Genomic DNA, 18,430 nt, shown 5'->3' on the forward strand with positions numbered 1-18,430 from the left:
TAAGTCGCTTGGGGTATGTCTCTATCAGTTTTGCACATCGAGAGACTGACATTTTTTCCCATTCCTCCTTGCAAAACAGCTCGAGCTCAGTGAGGTTGGATGGAGAGCATTTGTGAACAGCAGTTTTCAGTTCTTTCCACAGATTATCGATTGGATTCAGCTCTGCACTTTGACTTGGCCATTCTAACACCTGGATATGTTTATTTTTGAACCATTCCATCGTAGATTTTGCTTTATGTTTTGGATCGTTGTCTTGTTGGAAGACAAATCTCCGTCCCAGTCTCAGGTCTTTTGCAGACTCCATCAGGTTTTCTTCCAGAATGGTCCTGTATTTGGCTCCATCCATCTTCCCATCAATTTTAACCATCTTCCCTGTCCCTGCTGAAGAAAAGCAGGCCCAAACCATGATGCTGCCACCACCATGTTTGACAGTGGGGATGGTGTGTTCAACTGTGTTGCTTGTACGCCAAACATAACGTTTTGCATTGTTGCCAAAAAGTTCAATTTTGGTTTCATCTGACCAGAGCACCTTCTTCCACATGTTTGGTGTGTCTCCCAGGTGGCTTGTGGCAAACTTTAAACGACACTTTTTATGGATATCTTTAAGAAATGGCTTTCTTCTTGCCACTCTTCCATAAAGGCCAGATTTGTGCAATATACGACTGATCCTTGTTCTTCATGATGCTCTCTGCGCTTTTAACGGACCTCTGAGACTATCACAGTGCAGGTGCATTTATACGGAGACTTGATTACACACAGGTGGATTGTATTTATCATCATTAGTCATTTAGGTCAACATTGGATCATTCAGAGATCCTCACTGAACTTCTGGAGAGAGTTTGCTGCACTGAAAGTAAAGGGGCTGAATAATTTTGCACGCCCAATTTTTCAGTTTTTGATTTGTTAAAAAATTTGAAATATCCAATAAATGTCGTTCCACTTCATGATTGTGTCCCACTTGTTGTTGATTCTTCACAAAAAAATACAGTTTTATATCTTTATGTTTGAAGCCTAAAATGTGGCAAAAGGTCGCAAAGTTCAAGGGGGCCGAATACTTTCGCAAGGCACTGTATTTCCCATCAATTCCCATTATTAAAGTGGCTGGAGTTGAGTCAGTGTGTTGGCAGCAGCCACTCAATGTTAGTGGTGGCTGTTTAACAGTCTGATGGCCTTGAGATAGAAGCTGTTTTTCAGTCTCTCGGTCCCAGCTTTGATGCAGCTGTACTGACCTCGCCTTCTGGATGATAGCGGGGTGAACAGGCAGTGGCTCGGGTGGTTGTTGTTCTTGATGATCTTTATGGCCTTCCTGTGACATCGGGTGGTGTAGGTGTCCTGGAGGGCAGGTAGTTTGCCCCCGGTGATGCGTTGTGCAGACCTCACTACCCTCCGGAGAGCCTTACGGTTGTGGGCGGTGCAGTTGCCGTACCAGGCGGTGATACAGCCCGACAGGATGCTCTCGATTGTGCATCTGTAGATGTTTGTGAGTGCTTTTGGTGACAAGCCGAATGTCTTCAGCCCCCTGAGGTTGAAGAGGCTGCTCCTCTCCACTACTGTTCCATCCACGGCTTCTGGTTGGGATATGTACGTACAGTCACTGTGGGGACAACGTCATCAACGCACTTATTGATGATGCCCTTGACTGAGTTGGTAATCTCCTCAATGCCATTGGATGAATCATGGAACATTTTCCAGTCTGGGCTAGCAAAACAGTCCTGTAGCGTAGCATCCGCGTCTTATTACCATTTCCGTATTGAGTGAGTCAATGCTACTTCCTGCTTTAGTTTTTACTCGTAAGCAGGAATCAGTATGGGGAACTATGGTCAGTTTTGCCAAATGGAGGATGAGGGAGAGTACTTCCAGCGTTAGTTTTTGCTTGTAAGCAGGAATCAGGAGGATAGAATTATGGTCAGATTTGCCAAATGAAGGGCAATGGAGAGCTTTGTATGCATCTGTGAGTGGAGTAAAGGTATTCTAGAGTATTCTTTTCCTCTGGTTGAACATGAGTCATGCTGGTAGAAATTAGGTAAAACATATTTAAGTTTGCCTGCATTTAAGTCCCTGGCCACTAGGAGTGTTGTCTTCACTATTATTCTACAATGAAGAAAATAGGCAAAGTAAAGAAAAACACTTAAATGAGTAGGTGTGTCAACTTTTGACTGGTACTGTATATAATTAACATCATAATAGTAATTAGGTCAGGCTATTACGTGTGTGTATCATGTAAAATGGCAGCCTGCCACTCACATTCTTCTCTGCCATGCTCCATTTTCGATCAAAAACTCTTGGCGTGTGTATTTGTGCCATGATACATATACGCGTGTGACGCAGTAATCCCCAATGACATTCACAGGTGTTTGTATGACGCAGTAATCCCCAGTAGCATTCACAGGTGTGTGTGAGTGACGCAGTAATCCCCAGTGTGTGTGTGTGTGTGATAGGTGTGAAAGCAGCGTAGGGTGTAGAGTTACTGACAAAGATCCATTAGATCACACTGGCAGCTGGGCTTAGTTACTGCTAACTAGAGAGAGAGGGAGAGAAATAAAGAAGGAAAGATGGGACGGGGGAAATTAAGAAGGAAAGAGGGAGATTAGTGTAATTAAGAGGTCTATTTAAAGCTCTCTTCGGCTTGTGTGAAAGTTTTGTTGGGGTGTTTGCATGTGTGGGTTTGTGGCTATTGGAAAGGTGTGTGTGTGTGTGTGTTGCTAGTTTGACATGCAGTGTATTTGTACAGTGTGTGTGTGTGTGAGTCACTGGTGACTAGGCTTGGTCAGTATCCAGATATTCATACAGTCATACCGTTCCTCTGCCATACCGGTATTTACGGTATTACCGGCATAGCACACAATGGGATGCTAAAAACACACAAAAAGCCCATTGGGCATCTATTACCTGAATGCTAACAAAATTAGCACAAGTAATATCAAAATCACAGTGACGCTAGTAGCAAAATGCTAACGACCGAAAACGAACATACTAATTGCAAAGACAGGCAAATACAAGGGTAACTTCATCACCTCATGTGTGCCACACGACAGAGACTCGCTGATACATATAGAATACTACCGCTTTCTCCCTTTGTGCTATTTACAAACAAACGTGACTGGCTCAATTGTTCTGGAGAGCTATGATAAGCTTCATAATGTGACAGGTGAAATGAAGAACCCAATCTGCTTTATCTCCCAACGTATCACACAAATAGCTACAAATATTCACATTTATTGAAAAACTTCAAAGAAAAACCATCCCGTGGCTTTTTCCAAATTATACGGTATTTGGCCCACGCCTAGCACCGGTAACATTATCCTCTAATTACCCATCTCTTTCGTCATCGGCGGCGGCTGCATCCTCCAATCAGCTTGCTCTGCTCATTACCCATCAAATTAAGTCAATCTCACCCCGATGGGGAATCTGTGTTAGGCTCATCTCTTCCCAGACGTGAACTGGCTAACACAATGGAGTATTTTCTGTCATAGTACAGAATAAAAGACAGTACTGATCAGAAGTCAGAGCAGCTGAGTTAAATAGAAGATGGTCCTGCTGGCTGACTGAAATGCCACACTTTTCCCTCTGACTCTGCCTGTGTATTTGTCTCAGTTCTGGATGTCTGCTCTGGCTACCACCATCCCTGTGCCCTGTGGAGCCTTCATGCCTGTCTTCGTCATTGGTAAGAGGTGTGTGCGAATGTGTGTATTTCAACAATAATGTTAACGCTGTGGATGTGCTATTCAGTCTTGTGAGTGTCTGTGTAAAAATATGTTACTCTCTCATTAACAGTGTGTGTGTGTGTGTGTTCTAGGGGCAGCGTTTGGCCGTCTGGTCGGGGAGAGCATGGCCGCCTGGTTCCCTGATGGCATCCACTCTGATGGCACCATCTACCCCATAGTGCCAGGAGGGTATGCTGTCGTGGGTGTGTTACTGTATAAACTAGACACAACTAGACACCATTATTGTAACTATTAGGACATAAAAAGCCAGATTCATTAAGGCGCTGCTAGACACAGTGGTAATATGAAGCCATTTTCGTCAGACAAAAACATGTCTGTCCCCTTTGGCAAGATGTCTCTTAATGCTGTTGCTATGAGGGATATTGCTGTTAGCATGGTTGTTGACTGTTGTGCTGATTATGCTGTTGTTCAGTGTTGGGGTTGATGTCATCTGTGTTTTGTGTCTAATGGGTGCTGATGTTGTTCACTCACCTTTAACTCAGCTTTCTCTTTCTCTCGCTCTCTGATGAGCCTTCTTTTATCTCAGCATGGCTAGATTTACCTTCTTTCTCTCGCTCTCCTTCCTCTCTCCATCCTAATGAAGTTAAGAATACTCAACCTTCCCTCTCACTCTCTCCACTCCTACTTCTTTCTCTCATTCTTTCCATTCATTTATTTTTCTTTATTCAATAACGGTTCCAAAAAATTGAATAAGTTTTTAAACCTTTTTTTTTTTTTTTTTTAATTTAATCTTTGTGAGGTACTGTCATCTCACCATCCTCCCCCTCTCCCTTCTCATCCCTCCCCCATCTCCCTCCTCACTTTGTTGCTCCAGTATTATTGATGAAGGCTCAGTATAGAGTTGAGTTGAAGAGAAGTATGATGACACTGATTGCTTTTACTACTTTAGTCATGTCAATGGACAGTAACCTCAACCTTCATCTGTACCCATTCCATCCTCTACTCTTCTCCTCCTCTCTTCCTCTCTCCTCTCCTCTGTTCTTCTCTTCTCCCCTCTCCTCTGTTCTCCTCCTCCTCCTCCTCTCCCCGCTCCTCCCAGGTGCGGCGGCCTTGTCTGGAGCGGTGACCCACACGGTATCGACGGCGGTCATTGTGTTTGAGCTGACGGGTCAGATCAGCCACATCCTGCCGGTGATGATAGCAGTGATACTGGCCAACGCCGTGGCCCAGTCCCTCCAGCCCTCGCTATATGACTCCATCATCAGGATCAAGAAACTACCGTACCTCCCTGAGCTGGGCTGGGGACACCACGAGTATGTAGGACTACACATCAATCTATCCCCCTCTTTCTTCGCTCTTTATTTTTACTTCTATTTATACCCCTTTCTTTCTGTATTTTTCTCATTCTCTTTAAATCTCTCTTGGGTCATCTTGCTGGGTTGGGGACTAGTGAGGGGGCTAGTGGGTCCTCTTGATGGGTTGGGGACTAGTGAGGGGGCTAGTGGGTCCTCTTGATGGGTTGGGGACTAGTGAGGGGGCTAGTGGTTCCTCTTGCTGGGTTGGGGACTAGTGAGGGGGCTAGTTGTTCCTCTTGCTGGCTTAGGGACTAGTGAGGGGACTATTGGTTTCTCTTGCTGGGTTAGGGACTAGTGAGGGGACTAGTGGTTCCTCTTGCTGGGTTGGGGACTACTGAAGGGACTAGTGAAGGGACAAGTTGGGTTGGTACCTCTTGTTGGGTTGGTTCTTCTGTGCCCTCTCTCTTTATCTCTCTCTCTTCCCTCTTGCTCCCCTTCACACCACCCACTAAGCTTTGATTTCATCAATGGAGGTGGAGCGTATCAGGGCTGTGTGTGTGTGTGTGTGTTTGCGTCATTAGACATCATGTGAGCTAAGTGTAGGTTGTATTTTTTTAGTTGTGCTGTTACATAATTTCAAATTTAAATGTATATTACAGAGTTACAACGTGTAGTTACACAATGTGCAAAAGTGTACACGCTGACAGCAGTTGACACAAACACGGCTGCGTAGACCAGTATTCTCAAAGTTCTGAGAATGCCCTGTCACCTCTCCTGTCTATTTATCATTAATAGCCTGTTAGAGTGCGGCTGACATTCATTATAACCTGTAGTACTGAAGCAATGTATCTGTTCTGTTAACTAATGGCTAGCCACCCACACACTAATGACCACACCTCTTAAGGCTTGTTTCCATTTGAAGTCAACCCAAGTTGGGCTGTCCTTGGTGGGCTTGCTTGAATTGAGTTTCCACTGCCTCCAGAAATGTTGCTAGGTAACCATGCAGCTGGCTTCGCTAATATTGCCAACTAGCTACCCTCACCATGCTGTAACTAAAGTTACCTCATACTCCTGCCAATCAGACAGAGCCATGTATTTAGTAAAGATTTTTGGCTTGCTAACATTAGCCAGCTAGCTAAACGGTTAGCGTCATTGCTAGCTTACAGGCTAGCTTAATTCCTACCTTGCTTGCCATGGCATTTACTGTTAGCTAGCTAGAAATCAAACCTGTCATCTGGTTTGGTTGGTTTTGGTGTGGCTAGCTAAAATTGCTGCTAGCTAACTAGCTTGTTTCAACTCTGGGGTTTTTGGCTGTATATGCACTTTGTGACACCTGCTGATGTAAAAGGGGCTTTATACATCAATTTGATTGATTTGCTAGCTAACGTTTGGTAGCAAACATTCGAGGGCTGACTGTTCTCATAAGTTTGTGTAGTGCAAATATGACTGAAGGATGCCGCTATGGTGGTAATTCTTCTCATATCTGACTACTGCAATACTGCTTATCCATGTGCTAGCTTACAGCAACAAGCCCAGAGGAGCTAGCTGGTGGTTGCATAGTAACGGCGTCACCAGCCCAAATTTTAATAGATTTTAAAAGAATAGAAAACAAAGTGACCAGTTGTTAAAATGGTCTGAGCCGGTCCAGGTTTCCCCAGACTCTGCTTGAATTTCAGAATTACATTCGAACCAACTCTAATTTGGCCCTACTTTTAAGTGCCAGTGGAAACGGGCATTTGTCTGAACACTGGAAAAATCTATCTGGGAGAGAGGTGTTTTTACAAATCTAAAACCGTTCTGTGATTTTATAAAACAATGGTAAAAATGTGTGTGTGCTATAGCTGGTGGAGGGCTAAAGAGCAGAAAATGGATGTAATGATGCATAAGGCTTCTCTCTTTCTGTCTCTATCTGTCTCGAGCATGAAGTACATTTGAGGCAGGGAGTAGGATGAAAGAGTGCAGGAAGTGTGGCCCCCAAGCTGTTTGTGTTCCTATTAATTCTGGTACCCATCTCCCCCACAAACAGCCATAGGAATGCTTGTGTAATGCTTGGGAAACACACTTATTCACAAACACACACATTAAGAAAAGCAAAGCTTCATGTTGGGGCATGAATCCCCTTTTGACAAATCCATCTCCAGAGTGGTATTTAATTTCCAGCTACATAAATATATGAGAGAGAGAGACTAGAAATTGACCACAACTAAGCCCAAAAAGAGATTGTATTTTATTAATTTCATACCTTGATCACATATGAATTGTTTGTATGCATGGGAATACTTGGTAAACAGAATTCCTAAATGAAATACATTTTTTGCTGAATTCCTTGTAAGTTTTTTAATTTTTTTACCAAAAATGAAAATCCTACAAAAATCTTTATTTTTGTGTTAATAGTTTTGTGGGGCCCAAAACAATAACTTGTGGGATGGTTTAAGTCTGTGGGACGCCTGTTGCCGACCCCTGGTTTAAAGCTACAGTAGGGGTTATTGTATTTGTGTACAGAAACAGGGGTTTTAGATCTTATTGTTGGCCTGCGTCTGTGTTGCAGCGGAAACTAGTGCTGCTGTCGTGTTGGAGGTTGGCACGCTCAGCCTGTCTGGCAGGAAGGAAGGAAGAAAACCTGTCTAGGGTACAGTTTGGCTGGGGTAGAACCACAAATATGCTGAGGCAGGACCTTCTCTCTCACTCAGTCACCTCCTATACAGTACGACTATAATGGATGCAACCTCACCTCTGTAGCTATAAGTCCAGGACTGACTAGGATGTAGTTCCAAAGTCACATCTGAAAGGACAGAGGAATTGACACTGGTATGGGGTATAAGTATTGGTATGAGTATGAGGTATGAGTACTGGTATGAAGTGACTGCCTCAAGCTCTAAACCCTCAGAGGTAGTAATCACACCGGTAGGGAGAGGGGTAATTATTCTTACCAAACCACATGACCTTTGTTTTGGAGGTGTTCAGAACAAGGGTAAGGGCAGAGAACTTGTTGGACACTAAGAAAGCTTTGTTGTAGAGCGTTTAACACAAAATCCAGGGAGGCCCCAGCTGAGTATTAGACTGTAACATTTGCATAACCACTATTCAGACCCCTTGACTTCTTCCACATTTTTTTACGTTACAGCCTTATTCTAAAATGGATTCAAAAAAAGTATTTACATAAGTATTCAGACCCATTGCTATGAGACTCGAAACTGAGCTCAAGTGCATCCTGTTTCCATTGATCATCCTTGATGTTTCGACAACTTGATTAGAGTCCACCTTTGGTAAATTCAATTGATTGGACATGATTTGGAAAGGCACACACCTGTCTATATAAAAGGTCCCACAGTTGACAGTGCATGTCAGAGTAAAAACCCAGCCATGAGGTCGAAAAAATTGTCCGTAGTGCTCCGAGACAAGATTGTGTCGAGGCACAGATCTGGGAAAAGGGGACCAAAAAATCTCTGCAGCATTGAAGGTTCCCAAGAACAATCCATCATTCTTAAATGGAAGAAGTTTAGAACCACCAAGACTGTTATAGCTGATCTCCTGGGAGAAGGGCCTTGGTCAGGAAGGTGACCAGGAACCCAATGGTCAGTCTGGCACCTAAAGGACTCTCAGACCATAAGAAACCAGATTCTCTGGTCTGATGAAAACAAGATTGAACTCTTTGGCCTGAATGCCAAGCGTCACGTCTGGAGGAAACTTTTCACAATCCCTACGGTGAATCATGGTGGTGGTAGCATCATGCTGTGGGGATGATTTCACATTCCAACAGGACAACGACCCTAAGCACACAGCCAAGACAATACAGGAGTTGCTTCGGGACAAGTCTCTAAATGTCCCTGAGTGGCCCAGCCAGAGCCCGGACTTGAACCTGATCGAACATCTCTGGCAAGACCTGAAAATAGCTGTGCAGCAATGCTCCCCATCCAACCTGACAGAACTAGAGAGGATCTGCAAGGAAGAATTGGAGAAATACAGATGTGCCAACCTTGTAGCATCCTACCCAAGAAGACTCAATGCTGTAATCGCTACCAAAGGTGCTTTAACAAATTACTGAGTAAAGGTTCTGAATACCTATGTAAATGTGATTTTTTTAAATAAATTAGCAAAAATGTCTAAATCTGATTTTGCCGTGTCCTTATGGGGTGTTGTGTGTAGATTGATGAGGGGGGGAAACTATTTAATCCATTTTAAAATAAGGCTGTAACGTAACAACATTTGGAAAAAGTCAGAGGTCTGAATAGTTTCCAAAGGCACTGTAAATGAATGAGAGCTTCCTACTGCCTGAGCTATGTTGTTGATGTAAATTGAGAAGAGCGTGGGGTCTAGGATCGAGCTTTGGGGTACTCCCTTGGAGACAGCAGATGTTCTGACTTTATACACTGCACTCTTTGAGGGAGGTGGTTAGTAAACCAGGTCAAAGACCCCACAGAGACACCAATACTCCTTAGCCGGGCAACAACAATGGAATGGTCGACCGTATCAAAAGCTTTGGCCAAGTCATTAAAAACATTGCTCTCCTATCGTCCTTCAGGAAGTATAATATTCGTGTGGAGGACATCATGATCAGGGATGTGATGTACATCACCCTCAACTGCTGCTACAGAGACCTGCATGATGTACTGCTGACTGGACACCTCAAGACCCTGGCCCTGCTCGAGTCCAGTGGTGAGACACACGCACACGCCCACAAACACACACACATTACAGACACCACAGAACATTTTCAGTCAAATTAAAGTTCCCCACACACACATTCAAGTTATATATTCTTATATAGTATGCTAAGTCTGTTGTAATTGTGCATCGATGCCAAAGCAATTAACTGGGGCAATTATTTTAAACAAACACACACAGCCCCTCATACACACACCTCCTGTTGTGTACACAGACGCCTGGCTGTTCTCAGTTACATCACTCACAATGCAGCAACATGTGTTAAGAGTCCCATGCAGTCTGCACATTAACTACTGTTCTAAAATACATCTTCTCCTCTCCTCCATCCCATCTTCCCACTCTGTCCTCCCCCTCCTCTCTCACTCTAATCTCCTGGCCCCTTTCTCTCAATTTCTCTTCCATCATCCCTCTTCTTTTATTCTCATCTGTCTCTCTCCTCTACCTTTCATCCCATCATCTCTGTCCTCTCTCACTCCCTCCTTACTTTCTCTCTCGTCTCATATTTCTCTCCATCCATGTCTTCCATGCTGCCCCTCACTCCCCTCTCGCTCTTCCTCCCTCGTCCCCCCCTCAGAGTCGATGATCCTGCTGGGTTCTATTGAGCGTGTCCAGCTCCAGGCCCTCCTGTCCCTACAGCTGGGCCGGCCACGGAGGCTAGAGTACCTGAGAGACCGGGCTACTGCTGAGAAGAAGCGCCTGTCGATGGTCTCCCACCCGGGCAGCGAGGATGGCTCCCAGAGGGTTAACCAGGAGGTTCGGTTCCAGGTAAGTACAGTCTTGACAAACCACACCAAGCTAACAGTTCACACTACGAAGTCAGTCATGTCTGGAGTACCCAGTACCACACCAAGCTAACAGTAAAGCTGTGTAAGTTGTTGCTTACCCAAAACTTGAAGACTGGATCATAGGATGCCAGGTCAGCACAGACTCAGGAGAGCCAGAACCATAGTGAATACTGTAGTATCTGTCTCCATCTGCTTCACTACCAGGTCAGCACAGAGACACAGGAGAACCAGAACCATCGTGAATACAGTATTATCTGGCTCCATCTGCTTCAGTACCAGGTCAGCACAGAGACACAGGAGAGCCAGAACCATAGTGAATACTGTAGTATCTGGCTCCATCTGCTTCACTACCAGGTCAGCACAGAGACACAGGAGAACCAGAACCATCGTGAATACAGTAGTATTTGGTTCCATCTGCTTCACTGGCTCCATTTGAGAACCAATATGAGAGGAAAAATAAAAAAGTATTAAACTGTTCTAGTCCCATGATTGATATGTGAGAAGATTTTATTGTCCCATCAATAAGAGACAGAGTGAGAGATGGAGTCTGAAAGAGGGAGTAGGAGAGAAAGAGAGGGTGAGACAGACAGTGAGAGAAGCAGAACGAGGAAGAGACAGATTGAGAGAAACAGATAAAAGGGACCGACAGAGAGAGACGATGACAGAGAAGGAGAAAGAAACGGAGAGAGAGGGTGTTGTGTGTGTCGTGTCCGGTTGTGTTTGTGAGCACTGGCGCACAGAGCTGAAATTGGGATTTTGAGGCTGCCAATGTCTAACTTTGTTTTGGGGGCTAGCACTACTGTATTCAGAATACTGATCTGGTTTCTACTCCCTGCGCCACCCCCCTCCCTGCCCCAGGCTAGTGGGGTGCTACTCAGCCATTCACAGCAGGCCGGGTGGGGGAGGAGAAGAAGGGGAAGGGACAAGGTGCTTTTCCCCCCAGGATGCCAGGGTTTGGATATCCAGCTATTCATCACACTAATTTAGGTTTCTCAGCGCTCTCTTACACTCTATTTCTCTCTCTCTAAGAACAAATAATGATAGAAAAAAATGTAGTTTTAATTTTTTTAAAGCTGTTGTGGGGAGAGGTGGGACAAGTATTGTTATCGATCAATAATGACAAACCTCTTGGCATTGACAACTTAGATGGAAAGCTACTGGGGATGGTAGCTGCCTGTGTAGCCACTCCTATCTGTCATATCTTTAATCTGAGCCTAGAGGAAAGTGTTTGTCCTCAGGCCTGGAGGGAAGCCAAAGTCATTCCACTACCCAAGACTGGTAAAGCGGCTTTTACTGGTTCTAACAGCCAACCTATCAGCTTGCTGCCAGCTCTTGGCAAACTGTTGGAAAAATGTTTTGACCAAATACAATGCTATTTCTCTGTAAACAAATTAACAACAGACTTTTGGCATGCTTATAAAGAAGGGCACCCAACATGTACTGCACTGACACAAATGACTGATGATTGGTTGAAAGAAATTGAAAGTAAGAAGATTGTGAGAGCTGTACTGTTAGGTTTCAGTGCAGCCTTTAATATTATTGACCATAACCTGTTGTTGAGAGAACTTATGTGTTATGGCTTTTAAACATCTGCCATATTGTGGATTTATTTTATTTTATTTTATTTTACCTTTATTTAACCAGGCAAGTCAGTTAAGAACAAATTCTTATTTTCAATGACGGCCTGGGAACAGTGGGTTAACTGCCTGTTCAGGGGCAGAACGACAGATTTGTACCTTGTCAGCTCGGGGGTTTGAACTCACAACCTTCCGGTTACTAGTCCAACGCTCTAACCACTAGGCTACCCTGCCGCCCCATTCAGAGGTACACCACATGACCAAGTGTGTGAACACCTGCTCGTCAAACATCTCATTCCAAAATCAGGTGCATTAATATGGAGTTGCCCCCCCCCCCCCCCCACACACACACACACACTCTTCTGGGAAGGCTTTTCACCTTTTCATACTAAAGGTGTTCGATGGGGTTGAGGTTAGGGCTCTGTGCAGGCCAGTCAAGTTCTTCCACATTGATCTCGACAAATCATTTCTGTATGGACCTCGCTTTGTGCACAGGGGCTTTGTCATTCTGAAATAGGAAAATGCCTTCCCCAAACTGTTTCCACAAAGTTGGAAGCACAGAATCATCTAGAATGTAATTGTATGCTGTAGCATTAAGTTTTCCCCTCACTGGAACTAAGGGTCCTAGGCAAACCATGAAAAATGCCCCAGACCATTATTCATCCTCTACCAAACTTTACAGTTGGCATTATGCATTGGGGACGGTAGCGTATTCCTGACATCCACCAAACTTGATTCATCACTCCAGAGAATGCGTTTCCACTGAGACCAATGGTGGCGAACTTTACACCACTCCAGCCGACGCTTGACATTGCGCATGGTGATTTTAGGCTTGTGTGCGGCTGTTCGGCCATGGTAACCCATTTCAGGAAGCTCCCAATTTAACAGTTATTGTGCTGAAGTTGCTTCCAAAGGCAGTTTGGAACTCGGTAGTGAGTGTTGCAACTGAGGACAGGCGATTTTTACGCGCAATGCACTTCAGCACTCGGCGGTCCCGTTCTGTGAGCTTGTGTGGCCTACCACTTTGCGGCTGAGCTGTTGTTACTCCTAAAATTTTCCACTTCACAATAACAGCACTTACAGATGACCGAGGCAGCTCTAGCAGGGCATACATTTGACTGACTTGTTGGAATTGTAGTATCCTATCCTATAGTATCCTACGTTGAAAGTCACTGACCTCTTCAGTAAGGCTATTCTACTGCCACTGTTTGTCTATGGAGATTGCATGGCTTTGTGCAAAAAAAATTATACACCTGTCAGCAACAGTGTGACTGTTTGAGGTTGTGGACAGGTGTCTTTTTATACTGATAACAAGTTCAAACGGGTGCCATTAATACTGGAAACGAGTGGAGGACAGAGGAGCCTCTTAAAGAAGAGGTTACAGCTCTGAGATCCAGAAATCTTGCTTGTTTGTAGGTGACCAAATACTTATTTTCCACCATAATTTGCAAATAAATTCATTAAAAATCCTACAATGATTTTCGGGATTTTTTTTCTCATTTTGTCTGTCATAGTTAAAGTGTACCTATGTTGAAAATTACAGGCCTCTCTCATCTTTTTAAGTGGGAGAACTTGCACAATTGGTGGCTGACTAAATACTTTTTTGCCCCACCGTAGGACTTGTTTTTACTGTGGATATAGATACTTTTGTACCTGTTTCCTCCAGCATCTTCACAAGGTCCTTTGCTGTTGTTCTGGGATTCTTTTGCACTTTTCGAACCAAAGTACGTTCATCTCTAACATGTCTCCTTCCTGAGCGGTATTACTTCTGCGTGGTCCCATGGTGTTAATACTTGCGTACTATTGTTTGTACAGATGAACCAGACTTGTGGAGGTCTACAATTTTTTTTGAGGTCTTGACTGATTTTTGGGGATTTCCCCATGATATCAAGCAAAGTGGCACTGAGTTTGATTGTATACCTCCAATTGACTCAAACTACAGTGCCTTGCGAAAGTATTCGGCCCCCTTGAACTTTGCGACCTTTTGCCACATTTCAGGCTTCAAACATAAAGATATAAAACTGTATTTTTTTGTGAAGAATCAACAAGTGGGACACAATCATGAAGTGGAACGACATTTATTGGATATTTCAAACTTTTTTAACAAATCAAAAACTGAAAAATTGGGCGTGCAAAATTATTCAGCCCCTTTACTTTCAGTGCAGCAAACTCTCTCCAGAAGTTCAGTGAGGATCTCTGAATGATCCATTGTTGACCTAAATGACTAATGATGATAAATACAATCCACCTGTGTGTAATCAAGTCTCCGTATAAATGCACCTGCACTGTGATAGTCTCAGAGGTCCGTTAAAAGCGCAGAGAGCATCATGAAGAACAAGGAACACACCAGGCAGGTCCGAGATACTGTTGTGAAGAAGTTTAAAGCTGGATTTGGATACAAAAAGATTTCCCAAGCTTTAAACATCCCAAGGAGCACTGTGCAAGCGATAATATTGAAATGGAAGGAGTATCAGACCACTGCAAATCTACCAAGATCCCTCTGAACTTTCAGCTCATACAAGGAGAAGACTGATCAGAGATGCAGCCAAGAGGCCCATGATCACTCTGGATGAACTGCAGAGCTCTACAGCTGAGGTGGGAGACTCTGTCCATAGGACAACAATCAGTCGTATATTGCACAAATCTGGCCTTTATGGAAGAGTGGCAAGAAGAAAGCCATTTCTTATATCCATAAAAAGTGTTGTTTAAAGTTTGCCACAAGCCACCTGGGAGACACACCAAACATGTGGAAGAAGGTGCTCTGGTCAGATGAAACCAAAATTGAACTTTTTGGCAACAATGCAAAACGTTATGTTTGGCGTAAAAGCAACACAGCTGAACACACCATCCCCACTGTCAAACATGGTGGTGGTGGCAGCATCATGGTTTGGGCCTGCTTTTCTTCAGCAGGGGCAGGGAAGATGGTTAAAATTGATGGGAAGATGGATGGAGCCAAATACAGGACCATTCTGGAAGAAAACCTGATGGAGTCTGCAAAAGACCTGAGACTGGGACGGAGATTTGTCTTCCAACAAGACAATAATCCAAAACATAAAGCAAAATCTACAATGGAATGGTTCAAAAATAAACATATCCAGGTGTTAGAATGGCCAAGTCAAAGTCCAGACCTGAATCCAATCGAGAATCTGTGGAAAGAACTGAAAACTGCTGTTCCCAAATGCTCTCCATCCAACCTCACTGAGCTCGAGCTGTTTTGCAAGGAGGAATGGGAAAAAATGTAAGTCTCTCGATGTGCAAAACTGATAGAGACATACCCCAAGCGACTTACAACTGTAATCGCAGCAAAAGGTGGCGCTACAAAGTATTAACTTAAAGGGGCTGAATAATTTTGCACGCCCAATTTTTCAGTTTTTGATTTGTTAAAAAAGTTTGAAATATCCAATAAATGTCGTTCCACTTCATGATTGTGTCCCACTTGTTGTTGATTCTTCACAAAAAAATACAGTTTTATATCTTTATGTTTGAAGCCTGAAATGTGGCAAAAGGTCGCAAAGTTCAAGGGGGCCGAATACTTTCGCAAGGCACTGTATGTCAATTAGCCTACCAGAAGCTTCTAAAACCATGACATCATTTTCTGGAATTTTCCAAGATTTTTAAAGGCACAGTCAACTTAGTGTATCTAAACTTGTAACCCACTGGAATTGTGATACAGTGAATGATAAGTCAAATAATCTGTCTGTAAACAATTGTTGGAAAAATTACTTATGCACAAAGTAGATGTCCTAACCGACTTGCCAAAACTATAGTTTGTTAACAAGAAATGTGTGGATTGGTTTAAAAACACGTTTTAATGACTCCAACCTAAGTGTATGTAAACTTCCGACTTCAAGTGTATCAATATTTTGCTAAGTAGATGGTCTCTACAGAAGGTGTAAACGGTACAGCCAAATGGTTTCTTGCATTGTAGCAAACACAAAGTAGATAGTGTCAATATAAATAACATTTACAGTATGTACAAGAACAATAACGATATTAGTGATAGACAAGATAGTTATTTGCATGCAATCAGGGGTAGTGGCTGAGCAGCAGGGTAGAAAAATAATAGTAGCAGCAACGTATGTGTTAGGAGAGAGTCGTGAATAGAAGCACTGCAGATAGTACTGATTACTGGTCCATCCAAACCACACATGAACAAGGGAATCTATATTCGGAGAGCCTGTTTCTGTCCTGCCCTTGACTTTGGTGCAGGACGTGTCACGTCCATAGCTTCTTAGTCGCAAAACTCCCTGATCTTGTCAAAAAGAGAGTTTGTCTAGCTGTGTCCAGTCCAGGTGGTGCTTTTACAGGCAGACCATCTATGGGAGGAAGGATGCGCAACAGCTGAAACCTGGTCCCGACTGTCCGAATGCTCCTTGGCGACACCAGGCTCCAGAGCATCGAAGCTGTAAAACAGGAAATAACAAAAATCAGAAGAAATTACAACCCTGCACAACATCAATTCACCTCCCAAGTTTGGATAAGAATAACCTCACATAATGAAAATAATTGATCTCAACGTCAACAGTGAAGAGGCGACTCTAGGATGCTGGCCTTCTAGGTAGAGTTGCAAAGAAAAAGCCATATCTCCGACTGGCCAATAAAAATAAAATATTAAGATGGGCAAAATAACACAGACACTGGACAGGGGAACTCTGCCTAGAAGACCAGCATCCCGGAGTCGCCTCTTCACTGTTGACGTTGAGACTGATGTTTTGCGGGTACTATTTAATGAAGCTGCCAGTTGAGGACTTGTGAGGCGTCTGTTTCTCAAACTCGACACTCTAATGTACTTGTTCTCTCGCTCAGTTGTGCACCAGGGCCTCCCACTCCTCTTTCTATTCTGGTTAGTGCCAGTTTGCGCTGTTCTGTGAAGGTAGTAGTACACAGCGTTGTACGAGATTTCTCGCATGGAATAGCCTTAATTTCTCAGAACAAGAATAGACTGACGAGTTTCAGAATAAAGGTCTTTGTTTCTGGCCATTTTGAGCCTGTAATCGAACCCACAAATGCTGATGCTCCAGATACTCAACTAGTCTTAAGGCCAGTTTTATTGCTTCTTTAATCAGGACAACAGTTTTCAGATGTGCTAACATAATTGCAAAATGGTTTTCTAATGATCAATAAGCCTTTTTAAAATGATAAACTTGGATTAGCTAACACAGGAGTGATGGTTGCTGATAATGGGCCGCTGTACGCCTATGTAGATATTCCATTTAAAATCAGCCGTTTCCAGCTACAATAGTCACTTACAACATTAACAATGTCTATACTGTATTTCTGATCAATTTAACATTTGCTTTTCTTTCATCTTCAAATAATATTTTTGCAGGAATCTCCTTGCGAATGATTTTGACAAAGATTGTATCTAAGTGACCCCAAACTTTTGAATGGTAGTGTAGGTACAGCATATACTGTACTATTAATTATATGTACTCAGAGTGTATAGTAACGCGAGTGTGTGTGTGTAGATCTCCACAGAGGAGTCTTCCTTCAGTTCCACCCCTACCCCCTCCATGAAGCCACTGAAGCCGGCCCTGAAGAGATCCTCTGTGGTGGACCGCCCTCCTGATATACCCATGCCCACAAGTAAGAACAAACACACACACCCTCGGTCAGACCTTAACCCCCTAGAGTCGATTGATGCACTGGTAACAAGTAACATAATAACAAAATCCCCATTTTTAAAATCTGTCAGTTTAAGCTAGAGATATTGGCTGCGTCTTAATCCACTGCATCCGCCAATATCCCGCTTCCACATCTGTGGTGAAAGGTGACAGAGCGGTGTTTGTCAGACCATGAGACATCCCGAAAATCTGTCTTCTCACGAAAATGTCTGTAGCTTCCGAACGGTTTGACCTACAAACTATTATGACCACTATATTGAAAGGGGAGACTCACGAAAACAATATGGTATCTGCTCTATGACCCCCCCAAGTGTCAGGGTACTCGTCTCAAGTCGGTACAGTCGATGTGCCAACTTCTGTTTGTAGCTGTTTTGGATACAAACTAATGTGACCACACTGTGGAAAGGATGGTGCTCTCCGTTTTGCTCTACGACAAGTGTCACGGGACTTGTCTGAAGGTAACCGGCACCAGTTGACATTTTTTTATGGAAGGATGAAGGTAGTGTTGTGCCTACCCAAAAAAGGGGTTAAATATGTGTTTTTAAAAATAATTATGATTCCTGAGCTTTCTTATATCTCCGAGATATAGGACAAACCCTTCAAAACCTTGTTTCTTATGATTTCTTTTTTGCCTTTTTTTTGCCATTTATGAATGTGTTATTCAGTGTGTTTCTCTGAGCTATTGTAGTAATAGCTAAATTCAGTATTGGATCAAATAATTGTATTTATTTTTTTCCCTAAAATTCTAAATCAAATGGCTAAATGATCCATCCATTCCATAAAACAGCTTAGACTTTTAAAACCTCTTGCAGCTACCCC

The 18,430-nt window shown here is 43.4% G+C and overlaps 1 protein-coding gene across 2 annotated transcripts in view; it reads left to right on the forward strand.

Moving 5' to 3' along the window:
- LOC110504090 (chloride channel protein 2) overlaps positions 1-18,430 on the forward strand; it is a 198,402-nt gene that overhangs the window by 146,030 nt on the left and 33,942 nt on the right. The window contains exons 13-19 of one of the 2 annotated variants that reach the window (XM_036961146.1): positions 3,595-3,664; positions 3,797-3,907; positions 4,765-4,978; positions 9,483-9,616; positions 10,200-10,390; positions 10,615-10,689; positions 17,456-17,573. In XM_036961146.1, coding sequence (XP_036817041.1) covers positions 3,595-3,664; positions 3,797-3,907; positions 4,765-4,978; positions 9,483-9,616; positions 10,200-10,390; positions 10,615-10,689; positions 17,456-17,573 — 913 coding nt within the window. The remainder of the gene's footprint in view (positions 1-3,594; positions 3,665-3,796; positions 3,908-4,764; positions 4,979-9,482; positions 9,617-10,199; positions 10,391-10,614; positions 10,690-17,455; positions 17,574-18,430) is intronic. The other variant, XM_036961147.1, reaches the window with a different exon arrangement.

Source organism: Oncorhynchus mykiss, chromosome 24 (assembly GCF_013265735.2).
Source record: "Oncorhynchus mykiss isolate Arlee chromosome 24, USDA_OmykA_1.1, whole genome shotgun sequence".
NCBI classification, from domain to species: domain Eukaryota; kingdom Metazoa; phylum Chordata; class Actinopteri; order Salmoniformes; family Salmonidae; genus Oncorhynchus; species Oncorhynchus mykiss.